Source organism: Cricetulus griseus, chromosome 5 (genome assembly GCF_003668045.3).
Source record: "Cricetulus griseus strain 17A/GY chromosome 5, alternate assembly CriGri-PICRH-1.0, whole genome shotgun sequence".
NCBI lineage: Eukaryota > Metazoa > Chordata > Mammalia > Rodentia > Cricetidae > Cricetulus > Cricetulus griseus.
Genome location: NC_048598.1, coordinates 186,591,449 through 186,609,300, shown reverse-complemented (window position 1 = coordinate 186,609,300; position 17,852 = coordinate 186,591,449). Strand labels below are relative to the sequence as shown.

General features: G+C 45.1%; 1 protein-coding gene across 1 annotated transcript in view; it reads right to left on the bottom strand.

Annotated features, from left to right (window-relative positions):
* The window catches only part of Setd3 (SET domain containing 3, actin histidine methyltransferase), a 66,981-nt gene extending 49,224 nt beyond the window's left edge, over nt 1-17,757 (bottom strand). Inside the window, exons 1-3 of the mRNA XM_027416355.2 lie at nt 17,604-17,757; nt 3,495-3,604; nt 1,766-1,858 (exon numbers count right to left, since the gene is read on the bottom strand). Coding sequence (XP_027272156.1) covers nt 1,766-1,858; nt 3,495-3,597 — 196 coding nt within the window. The 5' untranslated portion in view covers nt 3,598-3,604; nt 17,604-17,757. The remainder of the gene's footprint in view (nt 1-1,765; nt 1,859-3,494; nt 3,605-17,603) is intronic.
* Between the last annotated feature and the right edge of the window lie 95 nt (nt 17,758-17,852).

Genomic DNA, 17,852 nt, shown 5'->3' with positions numbered 1-17,852 from the left:
AACATTCATACACACAAAATAATAAAGTATAACTAGAGAAAAAAGTTAAACTCAAGAATGGTAGTATTTATGTAAATTTATATACATAATTGTGTTTGTATTTATAGTTTGTATAAAAGTGTTCACAGTTAAGACAAATACCTTTGAAAGTAAGAAGAGTGTGGAACTACGCTCTATCTGGAATATTTTATTTCTTAAACCAAATACAAAAATAAAAAGAAAGGTGGTAGAGACGAGCAAGTGGAAAGGAAGGAGGGAAGACCTGAGCCAATGTAAGATCAGCAAGTTTTCAATCTAGGTAGGAGACTCTCAGCCACCTTCTTTTCTGGACTTGCCATCAAGTTTCCATGACTCAGGGAGGTGAGAAGTCAACCATCACATTCTGATAAAGTAGGTAACACGAGGCATGCTATTAGCGTGAGGACAGGCACAGAACCTAAGCCGTTTCACCACCCTGTAAAGTTTCCTGACACACTTCTAGGCCATGCCAGGTATGCACTGGGTAAAGTTTAAAATGGAACTGAGTTCTCCTTCTTCTGTAACTTTACTGTAGCTTAGTGACACTATCTACCAAGAGAGAGACTCAGACACACAGAGATGACTAATACCATCAAGTCCAAAAAAAACAATTGAAAGGACCTGCTCTCCACCTGGAAGTCCAAGGCCATCTGAGCTATAGCTACAGACCACACTGTCACAGGTGTGCAGACAGAACAGGTTGGTTACTTCAGATAAGTGAGGAACAACCTCTTTATTTTTCAGACTGCAAAGAAGGTTCTCATCTTTTGCAATGTGTCTCTGGTACCTCTCATGTGGCTGTGCATAGCAATCTTTTCAAGCTTTACAGGACAAAACAGCCAAGATGAAAAGCTTTTCAAACTGACAGTCCCTTTGCCACTGCCTAAGAATAATTAAGATGGTTACCAAATGTGCCCTGTAAAAACACAGCTTAAGAGAGAGAGTGCAGAGGTTAGAGACTCAGTGACTCAACAGTTAAGAGCACTGGATGCTCTTCGGAGGACCCAGGTCCAATTAATCCCCAGCACCCACATGGTGGAGCACAACCATTGGTAACTTCAGTTCCTGGGGATCTGACATCCTCTTCTGGCTCCCATGGGCACTGTACTACTGCACATACATGCAGGCAAAATATTCACACATAAAATAAAAGCAAATCTTAAAAGAAAAAAGAGGTAGGGTATAGTTCAGTGGTAGAGGGCTTGCCTGGAATGTACCCTGGGTTCAATTCTCAGCAGTACCCCCTACCCGCAAAAAAAAAAATCACAAACCTACACAGCTTAGGAAATGTATCTCTTAATCAAGATAGGCTGCAGCTGGATGTGGTGGTTCGTGCCTATAACCCCAACAACTAGAAAGGCTGATACAAAAGGATTGCCATGAGTGCAAGGCTAGCCAGGGCTACATAGCAAGACTCGGTCTCAAAGAAACAAGATGGGGTAGAGTCAATCATAAACACTTGGTAAGATACTAATCAAATCAACACCACTTAACATGTCAAAAGAAACAGAGTTAAAACAAGACTCAAACATGTCATAAAATAAAAATGAATGAAAGTTGTGCCATCTTAGCTCCCAGGCACAAACGTTTCCCCCTATAGCTCAGCACTTGTGCCTTTCACTCTCAAGTGAACAACAGTCTCTGGGGGGTCTCTTTGGGTGCCTGCGTCATCTTTCTCTAGACAGGCACAATGAACTGAGGCTTGACCACTCAGAAACAACTCAATAGCATCATCCAACAATTGTACCTTTTTGCTTCTTTCTTATTTTCTCAACCAGAGACCGGATCTGCGTGTACTCTTCCCATTCTTTTCCTGGGCCGGGTGCAGGACTGCTGCATTCTGTAATGTGAAAGTCACTGAGTAAGACAGAAAAAGGAAGGTTTCCATCTTGTTCTTGGCTTACATTCAAGGACAGAGCTATTCCAGCCAGGTTAATGTATGCATGACACAGAGAGTGGGTGGGTATACTTTGTTTGTGTACTTTAAAATTTCTTAAAGCATATAAACGCTCTGATGCCAAAGGATTCTCCTCACTATACTTCGGCCCAGTTCCCACCTCTTCCAGTATCTCTCCTCAGAATACATCTGTAAACAGGTAAAATCTGAAAGCAAAGCTGAAATGTAAAACTATTTCCCCCGATCTCTTCTAAATGGTCAAGGTACTCCCTAAGGAAAACAGCTAAATTGGACATAAGGGCAATTATCTCATATCCATGTGTATGGGCTGCATCAAGCACTCTGGAGGAGCTACAGAAGAGATGGCACAGTTATGCTGAAAAAGAAGCTCAGAGTCTTCTGAAGAAGCTGAACTGCAGAGCCAACACCTACCAGTCCTGGAACACACTGGCAGCCAGCCTCCTGGCAATACCGCCTTATTAAATATTACACCAGCTTAAAGCAGTCAACTTTCCATGCTCCTGCCAAACCCACTGCCCCCATCTCACTAAAGAAAAAAACATGTGGCAAATAATTAACATGATCTGGTTATGTGCTGATGCCGAACTTTTCAGATTAACCAGTCTGACTTCATTCTTCCCCCACCAAGTGTTGACCGAGGCCCTGAAGTCTAACAGCAAAGCAGGAGTCAGGGCTGAGAGCCACCTGTATCCTAATGGGAAAGAGGGAGAACAATGATGAGATGCAGGAACAGAGGAGCTTAAAGCACCCAGGGAAGGACCTGGCAGTGGTCTGGCCACTGGCTAATTTCTATTCTTGAGGAAAAGCCTTATTTTTACTTGAGACTTAGCTGTCAAGTAACATAAACATAAGGGGCAAAGGTCAACCCAAATACAGGGAGAAAAGATCCTAGCTATGTCTGAGGCAATAGCAGCACCAGTTTTAACTTACAACTCAAGAATTATCAAAGTATTTTAGCATAAAAAAGCAAGTGTAGGCACTGACAGCACTTCATCTCAAACTATGTGAAACTATTTCTCAGGCTTCATGTGAAAACCAGAAACACACTTATGTAATAGTTGAAAATAAAGGTGAGCCATTCTAGAAGGATGGCTCCCTGGGAGGCACGCTGGGGTCATCTAGGGCTGACAGCCATGATACATCTTCACAACCCAAATCTCATGTGGTCCTTGTCAAGTGGCTGGAGACAGTGATCTGTGTCTACTGGCAGACACTGAGTCTCAGCAGTTTGTACAGGACCACTCTGCTGAAGAGTGGTGGAGCCTGCTCTTACCTGTGGGTCTCTGGAGAGGATCATGTCCCACGGCTGGGACATCTGACAGCTACATGCCCTAGCAGGCACCCACATCTCAGTCTTTGCAGAGGGGCCTGAGGTGAGGGAAGCTCTGCAATGCCCACGTCCACAGATACCAAGAAGGGCAGAGCACAAGATGCTCTGATGAGGTCCTGTCTCAGGGAGCTCTATACCCCTGCCCCAGGCAGAGGAGTGAAAGCCATTGTCACGTGGGGCAAGAGCAGCTGGTGAGGGTAGGGGTGGGGTGGAGAACAGGACACTTACTCTGCAACAGCTCACTTGTCAGGTTCAAGATTTCCTTTGGTGACACGGTGGCGGTGGCCCCAGTACCTGATTTCTGAGTTTTCACTCGACTCTTCTTACCCATTTTCTGACTATAAAGAGGAGAGAAGACAAAGAAATGAAAGTTATATCATCAAAGAATAAAATCAAGAAATAAGATGTGGCATGGTAACAACTCCATCTTTCAACACTAAGATCTTACCTCAGTTACAATTTTCTTAAGGGCAAAAAATGTATAAGTAACCTGAAGCCTCTCAAACAGGAGAGAGAATCATACAAGGCAGGCTCAGGGGTCAAAGTGCACTCCTTCTCACCAATGAAAGCACAGCAGAGGCAGCTTCTCCTCAACAAGTTTTAGCTATCCAGGGCTTGGTGTTGTACACTGAAGCATTACTGCAGGACACCACACACACACACACACAGTATGCTAGTGTCAGAAATACTAGATCCTTGGTCACTCCCCCTTAAAACAACCACCTCCCACAGAGACAGTTTAGTCTTTTCACACAAACCCTGAAAATAAACACTTCAGATAGCTCATCCAATGCCCACATTCTGTTCCCTGGAAAATCCAAAATGCTTTAGCGAGCAAGTGCAGGCACTGAAGATAAGCTTCTCAGGCCATGCAGACCTTGGCCGTGGATGGGCTTCCTGTCGCTGGCCACTCTTGCACTTTAGCCAGCAGACACATGAGAAATGACTAGGATATTTCACAAAGGAGATACTGGGACAAAGGACATGATGACATTTTGGGTAAAGACCTCAAAGAGCAAGGCTCAGGCCATTCACAGGTGGGACCAAGAGAAGCAAGGCAGCAGAGAGGAGGCCCGGTAAGCTACCCACTGAGAGTGCTGGAACTCCTGAAGAAGTGTGGACCCCACCCTCTGGGAAGATAGAAGCCCAGGCCACCCCAGCGATACTGCCCATTCATGGAGCCCCTGGATGACCACTCACTTTGGTCATTTATTACAATAAAGAAATGAATGGGTCAGGGAAGGAATGGGCATGGAGTTCAGTGGTAGAGGGTACAACCTCTACCACTGCAATATCAAAAAAGGAAAGAAATAACTGCCTGATAGGGGAGGACATGGTTTAGAATGTGATTCTCCTACTAATGTCACTGCCACCAAAGCCACACAAATAAGACAGGTGCTAAAATAGGAAAAAAGCATTCTTTACAAAGAGGTCCATCTTTTATTTTCTTAATATATCAAATTACATGTAACTTATCTTAAATCTTGTGAAAGACTGTGAAACACTGGGTGTCAGTCACCCTGGGATGTACAAACACATAAAACAGATAGGAAACTAGAAGGAAGTAGTTAACATCAAAAGCTAAGTGGGGTGCAGGAGGAAGAACAGCTTAAGCACCTCTTTCTTCCTATGAGTCTTAGAAAGGAGGCAGATGCTCACTCTCCATCATCACTGGCACCCAACTGAGAAAAAAAGGACACAGGATGGACAGAGCATCAAGCCTTTCTCTGGGAATCAAGCCCACCCAGGTCCATGGTGGTACCTCTGTGGAGAATCACAGAACTCGGCCTACAAGAAATCAAAGTCACTGAGGTGCCTGGCAATAGTAACTTTTTAATCATACTTCCAAATATAGCAGACCTCCTGACTGGCAAGAAGAATTACAGAAGCACACTGTTGGTAACACACAACTGAGCTCAAGCTCAGTCCTATTGTCAAGACCTACTCTCCCGTGACTCTAAATGACTCAAGATCAGCACTACTGGGGAAGAGCTGTCAGACAGTTCTTTAGCTCTTAACAGAGAAGACCTACAAAGGCATGCTGCTCCTCCCCAAGTAGTGTGGTGGTGCCAGGACTGTAAACAAGCCTTACTTACTAGGTCCTCTGTCCCTCAACTCTCCAACTGTCCCCAGTGTTAGCCTACCTCAAAGGGTTCATTCAAGCAGCCGTGGCAACCTCCCTATAATCAGTACCTGTCCTCTATCAGGTACTGGGAGTTCCTGTGTGATCGCATCCTTCCTCTGTTCAAAGTCACCTATCATGTAGTAAGAGGTTTAAGCTAGAATCTGCACAGAGCACCACACTGCCTCCATTTACATATAGACAGGAAACACGTGGTATTTCAGGGTCAAAGAGCTTGAAAGGTCTTCCAGACTAACAGGGTTAAGCACTGGATGCATCTCACCACATCCCCTGCCAGTGACCACCTGGCTCACACTTGAATACTGCAGCAACCTCATTCTGCTATCTCCTCCTTAGCCTCTGGCAACAATGTGTCTCTCTCCCTGACCAAGTTCCTCTTTTGCTACTACTGTCTTAGTTAGGGTTTCTCCTGCTGCAACAAAACACCGCCACACAAAAAGAAAACTGGTGAGGAAAGGGTTTATTCAGCTTACACTTCCACAATGCTGTCCATCACCAAAGGATTCAAGAAAGGAACTCAAACGGCAGGGACGTGGAGGCAGGAGCCAAGAGGCCATGCATGGAGGTGAGCTGCTCACTGGCTTGCTTCACATGGCTTGCTCAGCCTGCTTCCTTATAGAACCCAGGACCACTAACCCAGGAGTAGCACCAGCCCCAATGGGCTGGGCCTCACACATCAATCACTAATTGAGAAAATGTCTTTTTACAGCTGGTGGCATTTCCTCAGATGAGGCTCCTTCCTCTCCTATGACTCTAGCTTGTGTCAAGCTGACACACAAATCAACCAATACAGCTGCAAAACCAACCTTCCTGTTACTAACCCATTCCACACTAACCCTGAATACATCCCTCCACCTCCTCCCTTCAGTCACTTGTTCATTAGCTGCTTGTTCTCAAAACTCCTATCCAGACATCCCCTGAAAGCCTTTCCAGTGCTCCAGTCATAGTCTTCTGTCCTCACACCCCTGCAATCTCTTCAATGTCCCTCAGTTACTGTGGTGCAAGACTAAAGCAAACTCCACTCCTTCCTGTCTTGCCCAAGACACCAGGCTCCTTCAGGAAAACACTGTGTTTTATTTGTATTCCTAACCCCAAGCCCCACAGCTCAGACCTTAACACATAGCACTTGTTCCACAGAGGACACTACACTGAGCTCTCAAGGAAAATCCTCCCCATAGTTCTAATGGGGCAAAACCTGTGTTCCTAAAGCTGCTGGCCAAGTGTCCATCTACTGGTGATATACAGAAAATGTCAAATGCTTGTTCCATGTGAAAGACCATTAACTATGTCAGTGACATGAAAGCACCATAGAGTTCTTTGGCAGTAACAGTCGTACAGCTAAATACAACAGTTAAGTTCAGAAATCGCCAGCTTCTAGAGACAGTAATAGGTACTGATGTATGGAAGATAAAACTTGGAAACCCCATCAGTAATTTAGTGCATGTATGTGTCATCTAGGTCCCATGGCTGTTCAGCCTCTGAAGCCACTCCCAGGCTAGGTTGGACCCTTTCCTCTCTGACTCCAGTCTCCTCTACCATTGTCCACAGTGCACAGCTTCACTGGCTTATCCATACGCCACACAGCCACCACCTCCAGTTAAGGCACTTTCAGTCTACAGGCATCTCCAGGAGAACCACTGCCTTGACTTCTATTACTCTTGGTCAGTTTGCTCTTCTCTGAACTTCAGGTACACAAACTTATACTCCATATGGGCTTCTTTTGCTCGACATAACATCTATTCGAGGCTCAAAGTTAATACCTGACCTCTCCAGCAAGGCCTTGGAAGAATGAACTGACTCACCCGACTCTACCTGCTTGGCTTCATTCTATCTATCCTTTACACTACTTAGCTGCATGGGTTTGTTTGTGTTCTGGAGCACAGCCATGCCTTGTCTAGGCCTCTGTCTTCTGGTATAGTTTCCCACATACTTTGAGGCCCTGCAAAACTGCCCTCGGTGACCTTACGAGATTCTAAGCTCTTCCTTGCAGAGCTGTCACTCCTATGAAAGTCAGTGAGGAAGGTTCAAAGGCAAGGTCATTAACAGATGATAAAGGCTTGGTTTGTCTTGAGATTTGGTCTTTTGTCTCTGTACTGCTTCCCTCCCACAATCCTGTAGACTCTAAGAGAGAAAAAGCAGCCAGCCTTATTCCACACAGAATCTTCACTTAAGGAAGGGAAGGAGAGTAACTGTCTGGGTCCCCACAGAGCACACCTCCCTAAAGCACAAAATTCTAAGCTGCCCCATCCAAAAGATAGTTTCCAGGGCTCTCACCGTGGGGCTCCCAGAGTTCTCAGCCTGCATACCAAAACCATTGCGGAGGCCGGAGCCCACAGGTAGGATCCGTCACCTCCTGACAAACCTTTGACCCAAGAGTGGTTTACACTTCACACCCAAACCATACATGCTGTCAGAATGAAACAATGACTGCATGTTTAATAAGCTCTGCTGAAGAACCAGGACAACTCTCAGTAAAAATATGTATTTGCATGGGGTGGGAGACACAGCTTGACCAGATACAAGAGTCAGACTTAAGAGTTTCTTCAGAAAAATCACTACTTCATAGACAGAAAGACTTTAGGACATTAAATAACAGAACCTCTGGAAATACATTCACATTCTTTTGTATGTGATTTTAGTCTCTTTGAAGGCAACAAAGCAGGAAATTAGTTGTTTCTAGTAGCAGCTCAGTGGGCACTTGCATCTGTCCATGTGGCTAGCATAGCCCAGTAAGGCCAGTGCTGAAGACTCCAGTCGCTAGGAAGCTTAGTGAGGGCTGTGACTTAGCCAAGAGACCAGCCACCAAGCAGCAGACTCAACTTGAAGCCATGAACCAGTTTCAGCATCCAGGCTGACTCTAAACATAAGGGAGCTTGAGTAAACAAGCTCTCCCATCTCCCTGGTTAGGCAATGCTGACCAATGTGAAAGACAAAAAATTAGGAAAAACCAGGCCTGTAGGTCTCAGAGTTGAGGCTAGAAACTAAGACACATGCAAAAAGCAAAGCAACAGGGATAATTCCCTAAATGTCCAAGTAACTAAAGACAGAAGGGCAAGAAGAGAAGTACAGTTTAAGAAGGATGACGGAAATCAATTCCTAAATCCAATTCTCCCTTGCCAGTTTTCACTAACAAAAACAATCTATGCAGTGTGATTTCCCTGACCTCGTGGATTTAAAATGATTACTGACCCTTTATGCATATGATTCAAAACTTTCCTACATACAATAGTTCAATTTCTTTGAGATTCAGCTGACTTGGGTGCCAGTTTCAAACTTTTAATGAACAAAAATGTCAAAGAGGTGTCATGCATGGGGGTAACTTTTCACTCATCAGTTTCCTATAAAGACCAAATATTGATTGTCAATATTCACTCTACATATTCATGTAAACATATGCTAAATCAAACACCTATGCTCTTACTTTTTCTCTGTCCTTCTCTCCCTCGTTCTCATTACAAATGTTAGCTGTATGGCACAATGCTAAGTGAGAGATACTCTCCGCTGAAGTTTACACTGAAATTGGGTATGAACTATCTTGGGGGAAGAGCAGAAGTGAAACCTAAACAGCAGCCGCAACAATAAGTAATGCTTGAGACGGAGGGAGGGCAGGGAGGGCGGGCGGGCTGCTGGGCAAACTGGAGATCTTCACTTTCAGGAGGCACCTACAGAAGCAGAGCTTGCTACACGTGCTCCCCACCTGTCTCCATTCACCACCCAGACGTTTACAAAACCTACAGGATCCTCAAGCCTGGCCCTTTAAAGTAGTACACACTATCTGCAAGCCCATCAGCAATCTTCCAACCTAAAACACAGGGAAGCAAATGACATAACTGTTAAATGACTGACTGGCAAGCAGGGGCGACTATAACTAACAAGTTCTGACCATTTTTATCACTGCATTATTTCCATTTTAGTCTGTTCAGGGAAATAATACATCAACCACATTTTGGAAGCCATGGCTAAAAGGGAGGATGTAACAAGGTGGGGGCTAAATACTTAGCTCATTTTTATGCAATATAGCTCATATATACTGATGGATAACATTTAGTTGCAAAAAGATTTAAGATTTCCATTCATAATTGAAATGGAAAGGGTATAAATTTGTACTTTAATAAGTTCTTCCTGAAAATGCTGCTTTGAACTAAATACAACTAGAATAAACATCTTTGATGGTACTTATTTGGCAATTCGCCCAGGAAACCTAGCTCAGCATCATCTGCTTTTCAATTTAGTTTGCACTGACCCAACTTCACAGCTGGGCCTTCTGAGGGAGGCTCTGGTCATGTGCTTCCTCTTGCTCCAAGCTCCCAGCTGTAAAAGGCACCTGAGGGGGTGAAGGCTGCCCGATATGTAGGAAGAACAGGAAGCATGCCTTTCCCCATCTCCCTAAGCACTCTGTAGGCCATGCGGATCAAACAGCACAATCAAAGTATACAGACTGCAGGATGGGCTGGGAAACAGGAGCAGGGAAACATTTTCTGTCATGAACACAGCACTGACAAGGTGCACATGGCTGTGGCTTCACATGGTACCAGGTGAACTGGAACTGACAGTTATCAGAAGCACACTCTGTCTTGGCCCAGCATGCTATGCCACAATAAATTACACCGTGTGGCTGGTACCTACCAAATAGCACAATGGAGGTGCTGTGTGGCATAGACTCAAAGGAATCAAGAAGCCAAACCAAGAAAGCCAAGTGAACTAATTTTGACTCAGTAGCTACTTAAGTACCAACACAAGCATAGATTTAAATTTTAATCCGTACAGAATAATTTGGACTATCATATGTATGTACAGTAACTTGAGAACTCAAAAAAAGCTGCTTTCCACAAAAACATTGAGTATTTTCCCACAAATCTAAACTAATTCTAGATATTTTTAAGCCATTCTGGCTGTTTCTCAGCACAAATGGTTTTAAGCTGCTGTTCAATTATAAGCACATTGAAATTAACTCCTGGCTTCTTAACAGTTGAGTGTTGGACCCTGAACTCAAGCCTCACCCTGGAAGACAGCAGGAGCAGCACCATCAGTCATCATCAGTGACTTCTGATGACTGATCAGTGACTTCTTGATATTCCTCAAGTATCAGAGGAATGTCAGAATAGCAGTCAGAGCTGTGAGGGGACAAACCAGATCCACCTGCAGATCTAAAGCTCAGGTAACTGCCTGTCCAGGTCTATCTACTTTAATTTCAATGAGGAGCAGCATGCTGAAAAACTGAGGCGCCAGAAGAAACAGCAAGGTGTCCACATCTTCCTGCAGGTGTCTAGCCAGACCATTAAAACTGGACAAAGATACTGAACACAAGGGATTGTGTGTTATACTTGGGGAAAAGGCTGAATCTGTCTCTGTTGAAATTATATAAACCAGTCACTGACAAAAATGACCCCCATGGTAAGTAAGACTTCACTGAAATCCATCATCCGAACAAGAAGGTGACATCTATAAAAGAAATAGGTGACCAGATGACCAACTTGTGCAAAGTGGAAGCCCCTGAACCCGGCCTAACAGGTATCTCTTTGACAACCATGCATGCCTTCAGAAGCATCAATCAGAGCTAAGCCTTGGGCTGATTTCCACTCTGCTTCCTTGCCACCAGAGCAGTCCCTGCATGTTGAGATCAGCTTTCTTGTTTCTATAAACTGCATCAAACACCTACATTCTGTTATCTATCTACATCGTTCCTTCAAATAAAGAAATCTAGTCAGTCCCCATGAGGCTCCTGTTTAAAACAATTATCTAAAAATAATAATAAAGTAAAGAATCAGGTATCATGAACAACTGCTTCTATTATATCTCTAAAACAAAGACAACAGTGTTGAATGGTGAAAGGACAGCTGTAACCTGCTAAATCACCTTCAAGCCACTTACACTCCAAACATGGGATTCTGGATTCTAAAATTGCAGAGCATCAGGACTGGGAGACACCCTTGAGAGGATTATGTAAACCCTCAGGCACATTATGTCACCACTGACAGTCAATGCATCACTATCCACCATCTGATTCCAGGCTGGACACACGTGGCACAGGCAGGTGAGCTGTGCTTGGCTGACAAATGCACAATCTGAAGCTAACCCTGGGGATCAGACTGGAGGCAAACCCACAGGCTACCAGCTCTGCCTGCTCACTTCCGACACAGTCTCCTACTTGTGAGCCACTCCTCTGTGACCTGTCCAAATTCTGTGAGGATGGCTTCCATGTCTTCCTCAAACTCTTCAATTTCCGGGTTTATAGCATGCCCCCACACTCACTTTCCAAAAGTGAGCAACTGTGCACTGCCCTCCAGAGAGCAAGGCAGCAAAACCCTCTGATGCACTTTGAGGGAGTCACACTTCAGTGGGACCCCTGCCTCCCTGGAGCCATTTCAAGATCTTACTAATTTTGGTACGGTTGTTCCAGGTTGTTCACAAGCCAAGAGAATTTATTCCCTTGTCCCATGTACATTTCTCAAGTGTCTCAAAGATACAGCCCTATAGCCTTTAAAATGAGAGGAGATCAAATATAGCTATCCATTATATAAACTGATCTACAACAAGACAGATGAGCTACACTAAACAATAAGTGTTCAAGTGAATGCAAGAATTTTGCTGTTATGTTGTTTCAGGGCACATTTTAGGCTGCTGAAACCATACTATTCCTGCCATGTACTGTGGCAGCTTCCAACATGACTGTCCTCATCCTAAGTGCATGGTTTGAGCATACACTGTCACGGACTCAGGTGAACATCTTACAAGCAATGAGACAAATGTCATATATCCCATATATCCCCTTTACAGAGGAGAAAGATGCTACTCAGAAAAGTTAGTTTATGCAAGATGACAAGCTTGGATGGTGCCAGAGCCTCACGAGTATATCTCAACCATGGATTTTTTTTTTTTTTTTTTGATAGCCAATGTATGTTGAGGATTTGGCTCAAAACCAGCCATGGTTCACTGCTATCTCTGATGTTCAAAATGACTTTATCTTGCAGTAGCAAAGCATGTGGGTGTAAGGGTTTTCTCTCAGGCTTCTTCCAAAGATAAAGCTATTTTGCTTTCTTTGTCCAAATATACAGGAATGGCCTCAGTTAAATATGGGACATGAACACAACTTGTAAAGGAACACCCCCCACCTGCCCCACCCCCCTCCACCCTGCCAGACAAATCCTACCTGCATCTCTGTAATTCATATTCTTTTTTTTTCTTTTGTTTTTGTTTTGTTTTGTTTTTCAAGACAGGGTTCCCCTGTGTAGCTTTGGGGCCTATCCTGGGATTAGCTCTTGTAGACCAAGCTGGTCTCTAACTCAAAGAGTTCTGCCTGCCTCTTCCTCCCAAATACAGGGACTAAAGAAGTGCTCCAACAACGCCCAGCCTTTGTTGTTGTGGCAATTCACATTCTTGTTATAGGTCAAAAAATTGCAGGAGCCACTTGGATGACCATGACAATGCTAATTAACAAACTAAGAACTTCTTTAGTGACTAGTAAATATTTCATAGTAAAAGCAACTTTAATGAAGACTTCTCATCCCAAATTCTTACTTTTTTCTTAGTTTTATTTAATAAAGAACTGTTGATATTAAAGTCAGGCTTTTTTTCTAAAATTGAAATTGTTAATTCTTTGTTGTATATGCTTTTAAGACCACATCCTGTCTCAATAAATTGTAATTTTAAAAAACGAAAAGTGATAACTGGGGAGCCTGAGGCACGAAGCCCACAAGCTTGAGGGAGAGTATATGGGGTGGGAGAGAGAGCTAACTATGGTGGCACAAGCCTTCATCCAGTTCCTTGAGAAGCTAAAGCAAGAGGATCAAAAGTTTAAGAACAAAAAAAATTTTTAATAAAATAAAAGTAAGAACAACCAAGCGATGGTGGCAGACACCTTTAATCCCACTTGGGAAGCAGAGGAGGCAGATAGGTCTAAAGAGAGATTAAAGACAGCTAGGGCTACACAGAGAAACCCTGCTTTGAAAAACAAACAAAAAGTTCCAGGACAACACTAGTCAACCTATGAAGACCTATCTCAAAATAAAACATGACTTTTTTTTTTTTTTTTTAAAGGCCTAGAGATGCATACCACTTGCCTGGGAGGCAGTGGAGTCAACCCCAGTGCTTCAAAAAGGAAGTGAAACTCAGAATCACAGACAGTGATAACCCTAGAATACCAAATATTACTACTAGGTATGTGCAATTTTTACCTGTCAATAAAAAAAAATGTAGGAAAGCATTATTGTAGACATCCAATCATTTGTATTCTCTAGACAACCTGTATGCCTCCTTAAAGACTATTAAAACATTTCTTCTGGCTCTAGCCATCTGCCCTGCTCTGCCCCCACCCTCCCTAACTCCATTACTGAGGTGAGACTTGCCAAAGGTTAAACATTCACCTGGTAATTCATTTAGCCTGGTAATCAGAAATCACTCAGTTTCCTTTGAAAGGCATAACTTCAGCAAAAATTTTGTCTCCACAGGAGACCACTGGGAAAGAATTTTAAATGAGAAAAGAAAGAATTTCCAAGTCTTCGACATTGAATTTAAGTATAATTATTTTATTCCATTTTTCTTCACTTGAAATTTGTCAATAACTATGTGTACCTAGTCTTATTATGTGTTAATTAAAAAAAAACTAAGGGAGACTCGTGGAAATGAGGTCTGTAAGGTTCATCTCTGTCTTACGTTACCACATACACACGCGCGCGCGCGCAAACAAAATGACAAAAGCAGGACTTCTATTATTGCATAGTCTTCTAATTGATGCTTTTTTCATAAGGTTCAACTTCATTTTAACAGAAAAATACATTAAAAGGTATCAATAGGGGGCCAGAGAGATAGCTAATTATTTAAGAGCACTTCATGCTTCTTCAGAGGAGCTGCATTTGGTTCCTGACACCCACATCTAGCAGCCCAAAGCCTCGTGGTAAATCCAGTTCTTGGTATTCCATTTATGATCTTCATGGGCCCAGGCATGGTACACATACATATACTCTGGATGGCAGTCATACTCATACACACGTGCACACACAAAAGAAAAATATGTTTTTTTAATTAAGTTTTTTTGTTTGTTTTAGACAGGGTTTCTCTGTGTAAGCCCCACTGTCCTGGAACTTGCTCTGTAGACCAGGCTGGCCTGAAACTCACAGAGATCCATCTGCCTCTGCCTCTCAAGTGCTGGCTCCCAAGCCCAGCTTAAAAATAAATTTAACAAATCAAAAGGTTGTTAGAAGGGTTTAACCAAACAAGAAATTACTGCAGAATTAATGATATTTTCATTTCAAAACCATTAACAACTCCAATTTTTAGAACAAAAAAGAAACCAATACAGATGCAGAATAAGGCAACAAAGGTGCAAAGTAGAAAACCTGAAAGGCAAGAGATCTTTACTACAATAATCTCAAGGGGCTAAATACAAACCAGTACGAACTGATTTCACTGTAGCAGAAGGAAAAACACACATAGCAATTCCAAACATCCTTCACTAACAGAAAGTGAGTCCAAATATAATAGTGAAAATTGTAAGCTAATAGAGAAAGCAAACACCTGACCACAGCAACCTCTAAAGAACATCAGAATAATATAGTCATCGTTACATTAAAGTAATCTAATTTTAATAAATGGTTACTCCGCTTCTTTAGAGCAACACAGCTTGCCTCCATTCCCAGGACTTTGACCCAAGAGGAAGAAACACACTAAAATCTGTCAGTTTCAGGAAAAACAGCTCTGTAGCCAAGAGCAGGCAACCACTTTCTAAAGACGGAGAGCCTTCTATCAAACTACACCCAACATAGACACAGTTACATTTCTAACAACCACTTATATATATGAGTCAAAGTGGGACAGGCTTTGTAACAAACAGTTCAGAAACTTGGCAAGCCTCACACAGCTTGCAGAAGCCATAGTATATTTCACTCACGTTTTTACCAAAATTCCATACAGCATCAATTAAAGACGCTCCCTTATCTGATGTTCCATTGCAAATTCAACTACAGATGGAAATAGGCAAGGGGAGGGAAACTCACACTTACTGAACACCTACAAACCTCTTTTGGTGACTACTCCCTGAAGGACTTAGTGCAGCAGCTATTGGCACAGCAGGGACATTTTAATGGGTATTGGAAGTAACTTAAAAACAACTCCAACTGTGAGAGGTTAGTGTGCAGGTTAAGATGAAAACACTACCCCATTGTATATAATAAGGTGCTGTAGCAGTTGAGGATCGGGTGGGGGCAACCCTCTGTGGACACTGGGGACTCTATTAGGTTTTCATACAAGCAAAAGCCTCCCCCAGGGCTCCTGTCACTACTTTGCTGGGCACTGTCACCTTTGCCATTCTTTTAGGTGTGATCAACATTTCAGGAGGTTGCTGAGTTTAATAATCTTTAAACGTGGCCTAAATATGCATCACATAGAAAAGATAGTCAATAGCATTTTTAGATGGGTGTAGTACCGAAGATGAAACCCAGTCTTCTCACACAGTAAGCAAGCACTCTACCACTGAGCTCTATCGCCAGCCAGACAAGGTCTCACTGCATCCAGACTGGCTTTGACCCTAAGATCTTCCTGCCTCAGGCCCAGCTAACAGTGTTTCTTTCTTTGTGAGAATCTCACTGGACACTTACAAACAGAAAAGGAACAGAAACTCTCATTGCTGGAGCCCACACCAGCACAAACTTCTGAATCTTCAAGCCCAGCATCACTCCACTGAGATGTTCACACAGTGAAGGGGGGGGGGGGGAACAGCAGTCACTTCCCTCCAACTGGACTAGGGTTCCAGATCCAGATAGTAATAAGAACTCAAGCAAAAGAAAGGAATACAAAGAGGACAGACAGAAGGATAAAGACCAAGGTTATTTGGAGTCCCAGAAAGATTTTTCTGTAGCTTTTGCAGAATTTGGCTTTGCAAACTATTTTTTGCTTCAGACAAAGAAAAACTCATTCCCAAATGGCTGGAATTTCACCAAAATATCAATCACAGCGCTCCAGAGTCCAATCTGGAGCATCTACAGGTTGTAGCCCATACACACAACTGTGGGTAATGGCTCCAGTGAGTCTGGACAGGCTAACTGGGAGAGGAAGTGTCCCTTTATACTGCTGTATTCTTAAAGAGCATTCACTTAAAACTCAAGACTGTCCCTGTTTAAAACTCATCTGTAAAATAGCCTCAGTATCACTTTTGAAGGGAAAAACGGAGACAGTTCGGTGTCCAATAAGGTTTTAGTTTTTGTGTTTTCCAAGGGGTCTCCCTGTGGAGGTCTGGCAGGCCTGGAACTCATGATCCCCTGCCTGAGCCTTCCTGCCTGCGGTTGTGTTACAGGGATCCATCCCTAAAAAGTCAACTCTTGTAAGAGTCGGCAAGGCAAAATTACTGTCAACATCCTGTTCAAGTGGTTTTTTTTGCTTCTGGAAACAGCCCCGTGTTCGTTTAGAAATGGAATACAGCTTGCCCCAAGTCATCCTCAACGCGTGCACACTTCTGAACCGCTCCAACGTCCTCGAAGGCGGGCGGGGTGGGGGTGGTGGTGGTGAGCCCCCCCCTCCCCCGCAGCCAGTGGCGCACGTCACTAATCAGCTCCTTTTCCAAGAGTGGCAACCAGGGAGAGGAGGCAGAGTCGCATCCCCAGGCTGGAGCCGCAAGAAGGAAGAGTTGGAAACCGGAATGGCAAACTCCAAGAGCTCTGAATGCTTCTCCCTCGCAGCGCGCTCGTCGCGTGTGGACCTCGGCCAGGGGCGCGTGGGAAGAAACATGACCTATTTTCTACGCCTGCCGCTGCAAGCGGGCAGCGGAGGACAAGGCGCGGGGGCCGGGCTCCCGGTGGTGGGCAAGAGAGGGCTGCAGGGAGAGGCGCCTGGGCCCCAAGCCGCGTGCGCCCGCCGCTGGAGGAAGGAAACCAAGGCAGCAGCCCGCCGCACGCAGTCCCAGCGCCCCGCGCGCGTTCCGGGCCCCGCCGCACCCCAGGGCGGCGCCCAGGCCGCGCCCTGCCTGCACCTGCCGCCTGCCCACGTCCCAGCGGCGGAGGGGAGCGGCGGGCGCGCGCCGAGCCCCCCTCAGGGCATAGGCCGGCCCGGCCTCGGCGACCGCAGCCGCCCGGGCCCAAAGAGCTCGGCCGCAGCGCTCCGCCGGACCTCGGCGCCCGCTCGCCCGGCCTCACGGCGTCGGAAGCGGCAGAACCCTGGCCCCTCAGCCCGCGGGCCGCACGCGCGAGTCTGCCGCCCGCACTCACCTGCCCGCTTCGCCTACGCGCAGCGGCGGCGCCACACTCCGGCCGGGACCCCACCGTCCGCCTCAACCAACCCCCCAGGCGCGGTGGCGGGTGCGGCGGCGCGGCGGCGGCGGCGGCGGCGGTGGCGGCGGCGGCGGCGGAGGCGGCGGCGGCGGCGGCGCGGACGGGAGGGGCGGGACGGCGGCCAGAGACAGCCCCGCCGCCCAGGCCCTACCCGGCTCCGCCCGCCCCTAGGCCCCGCCCCACGGG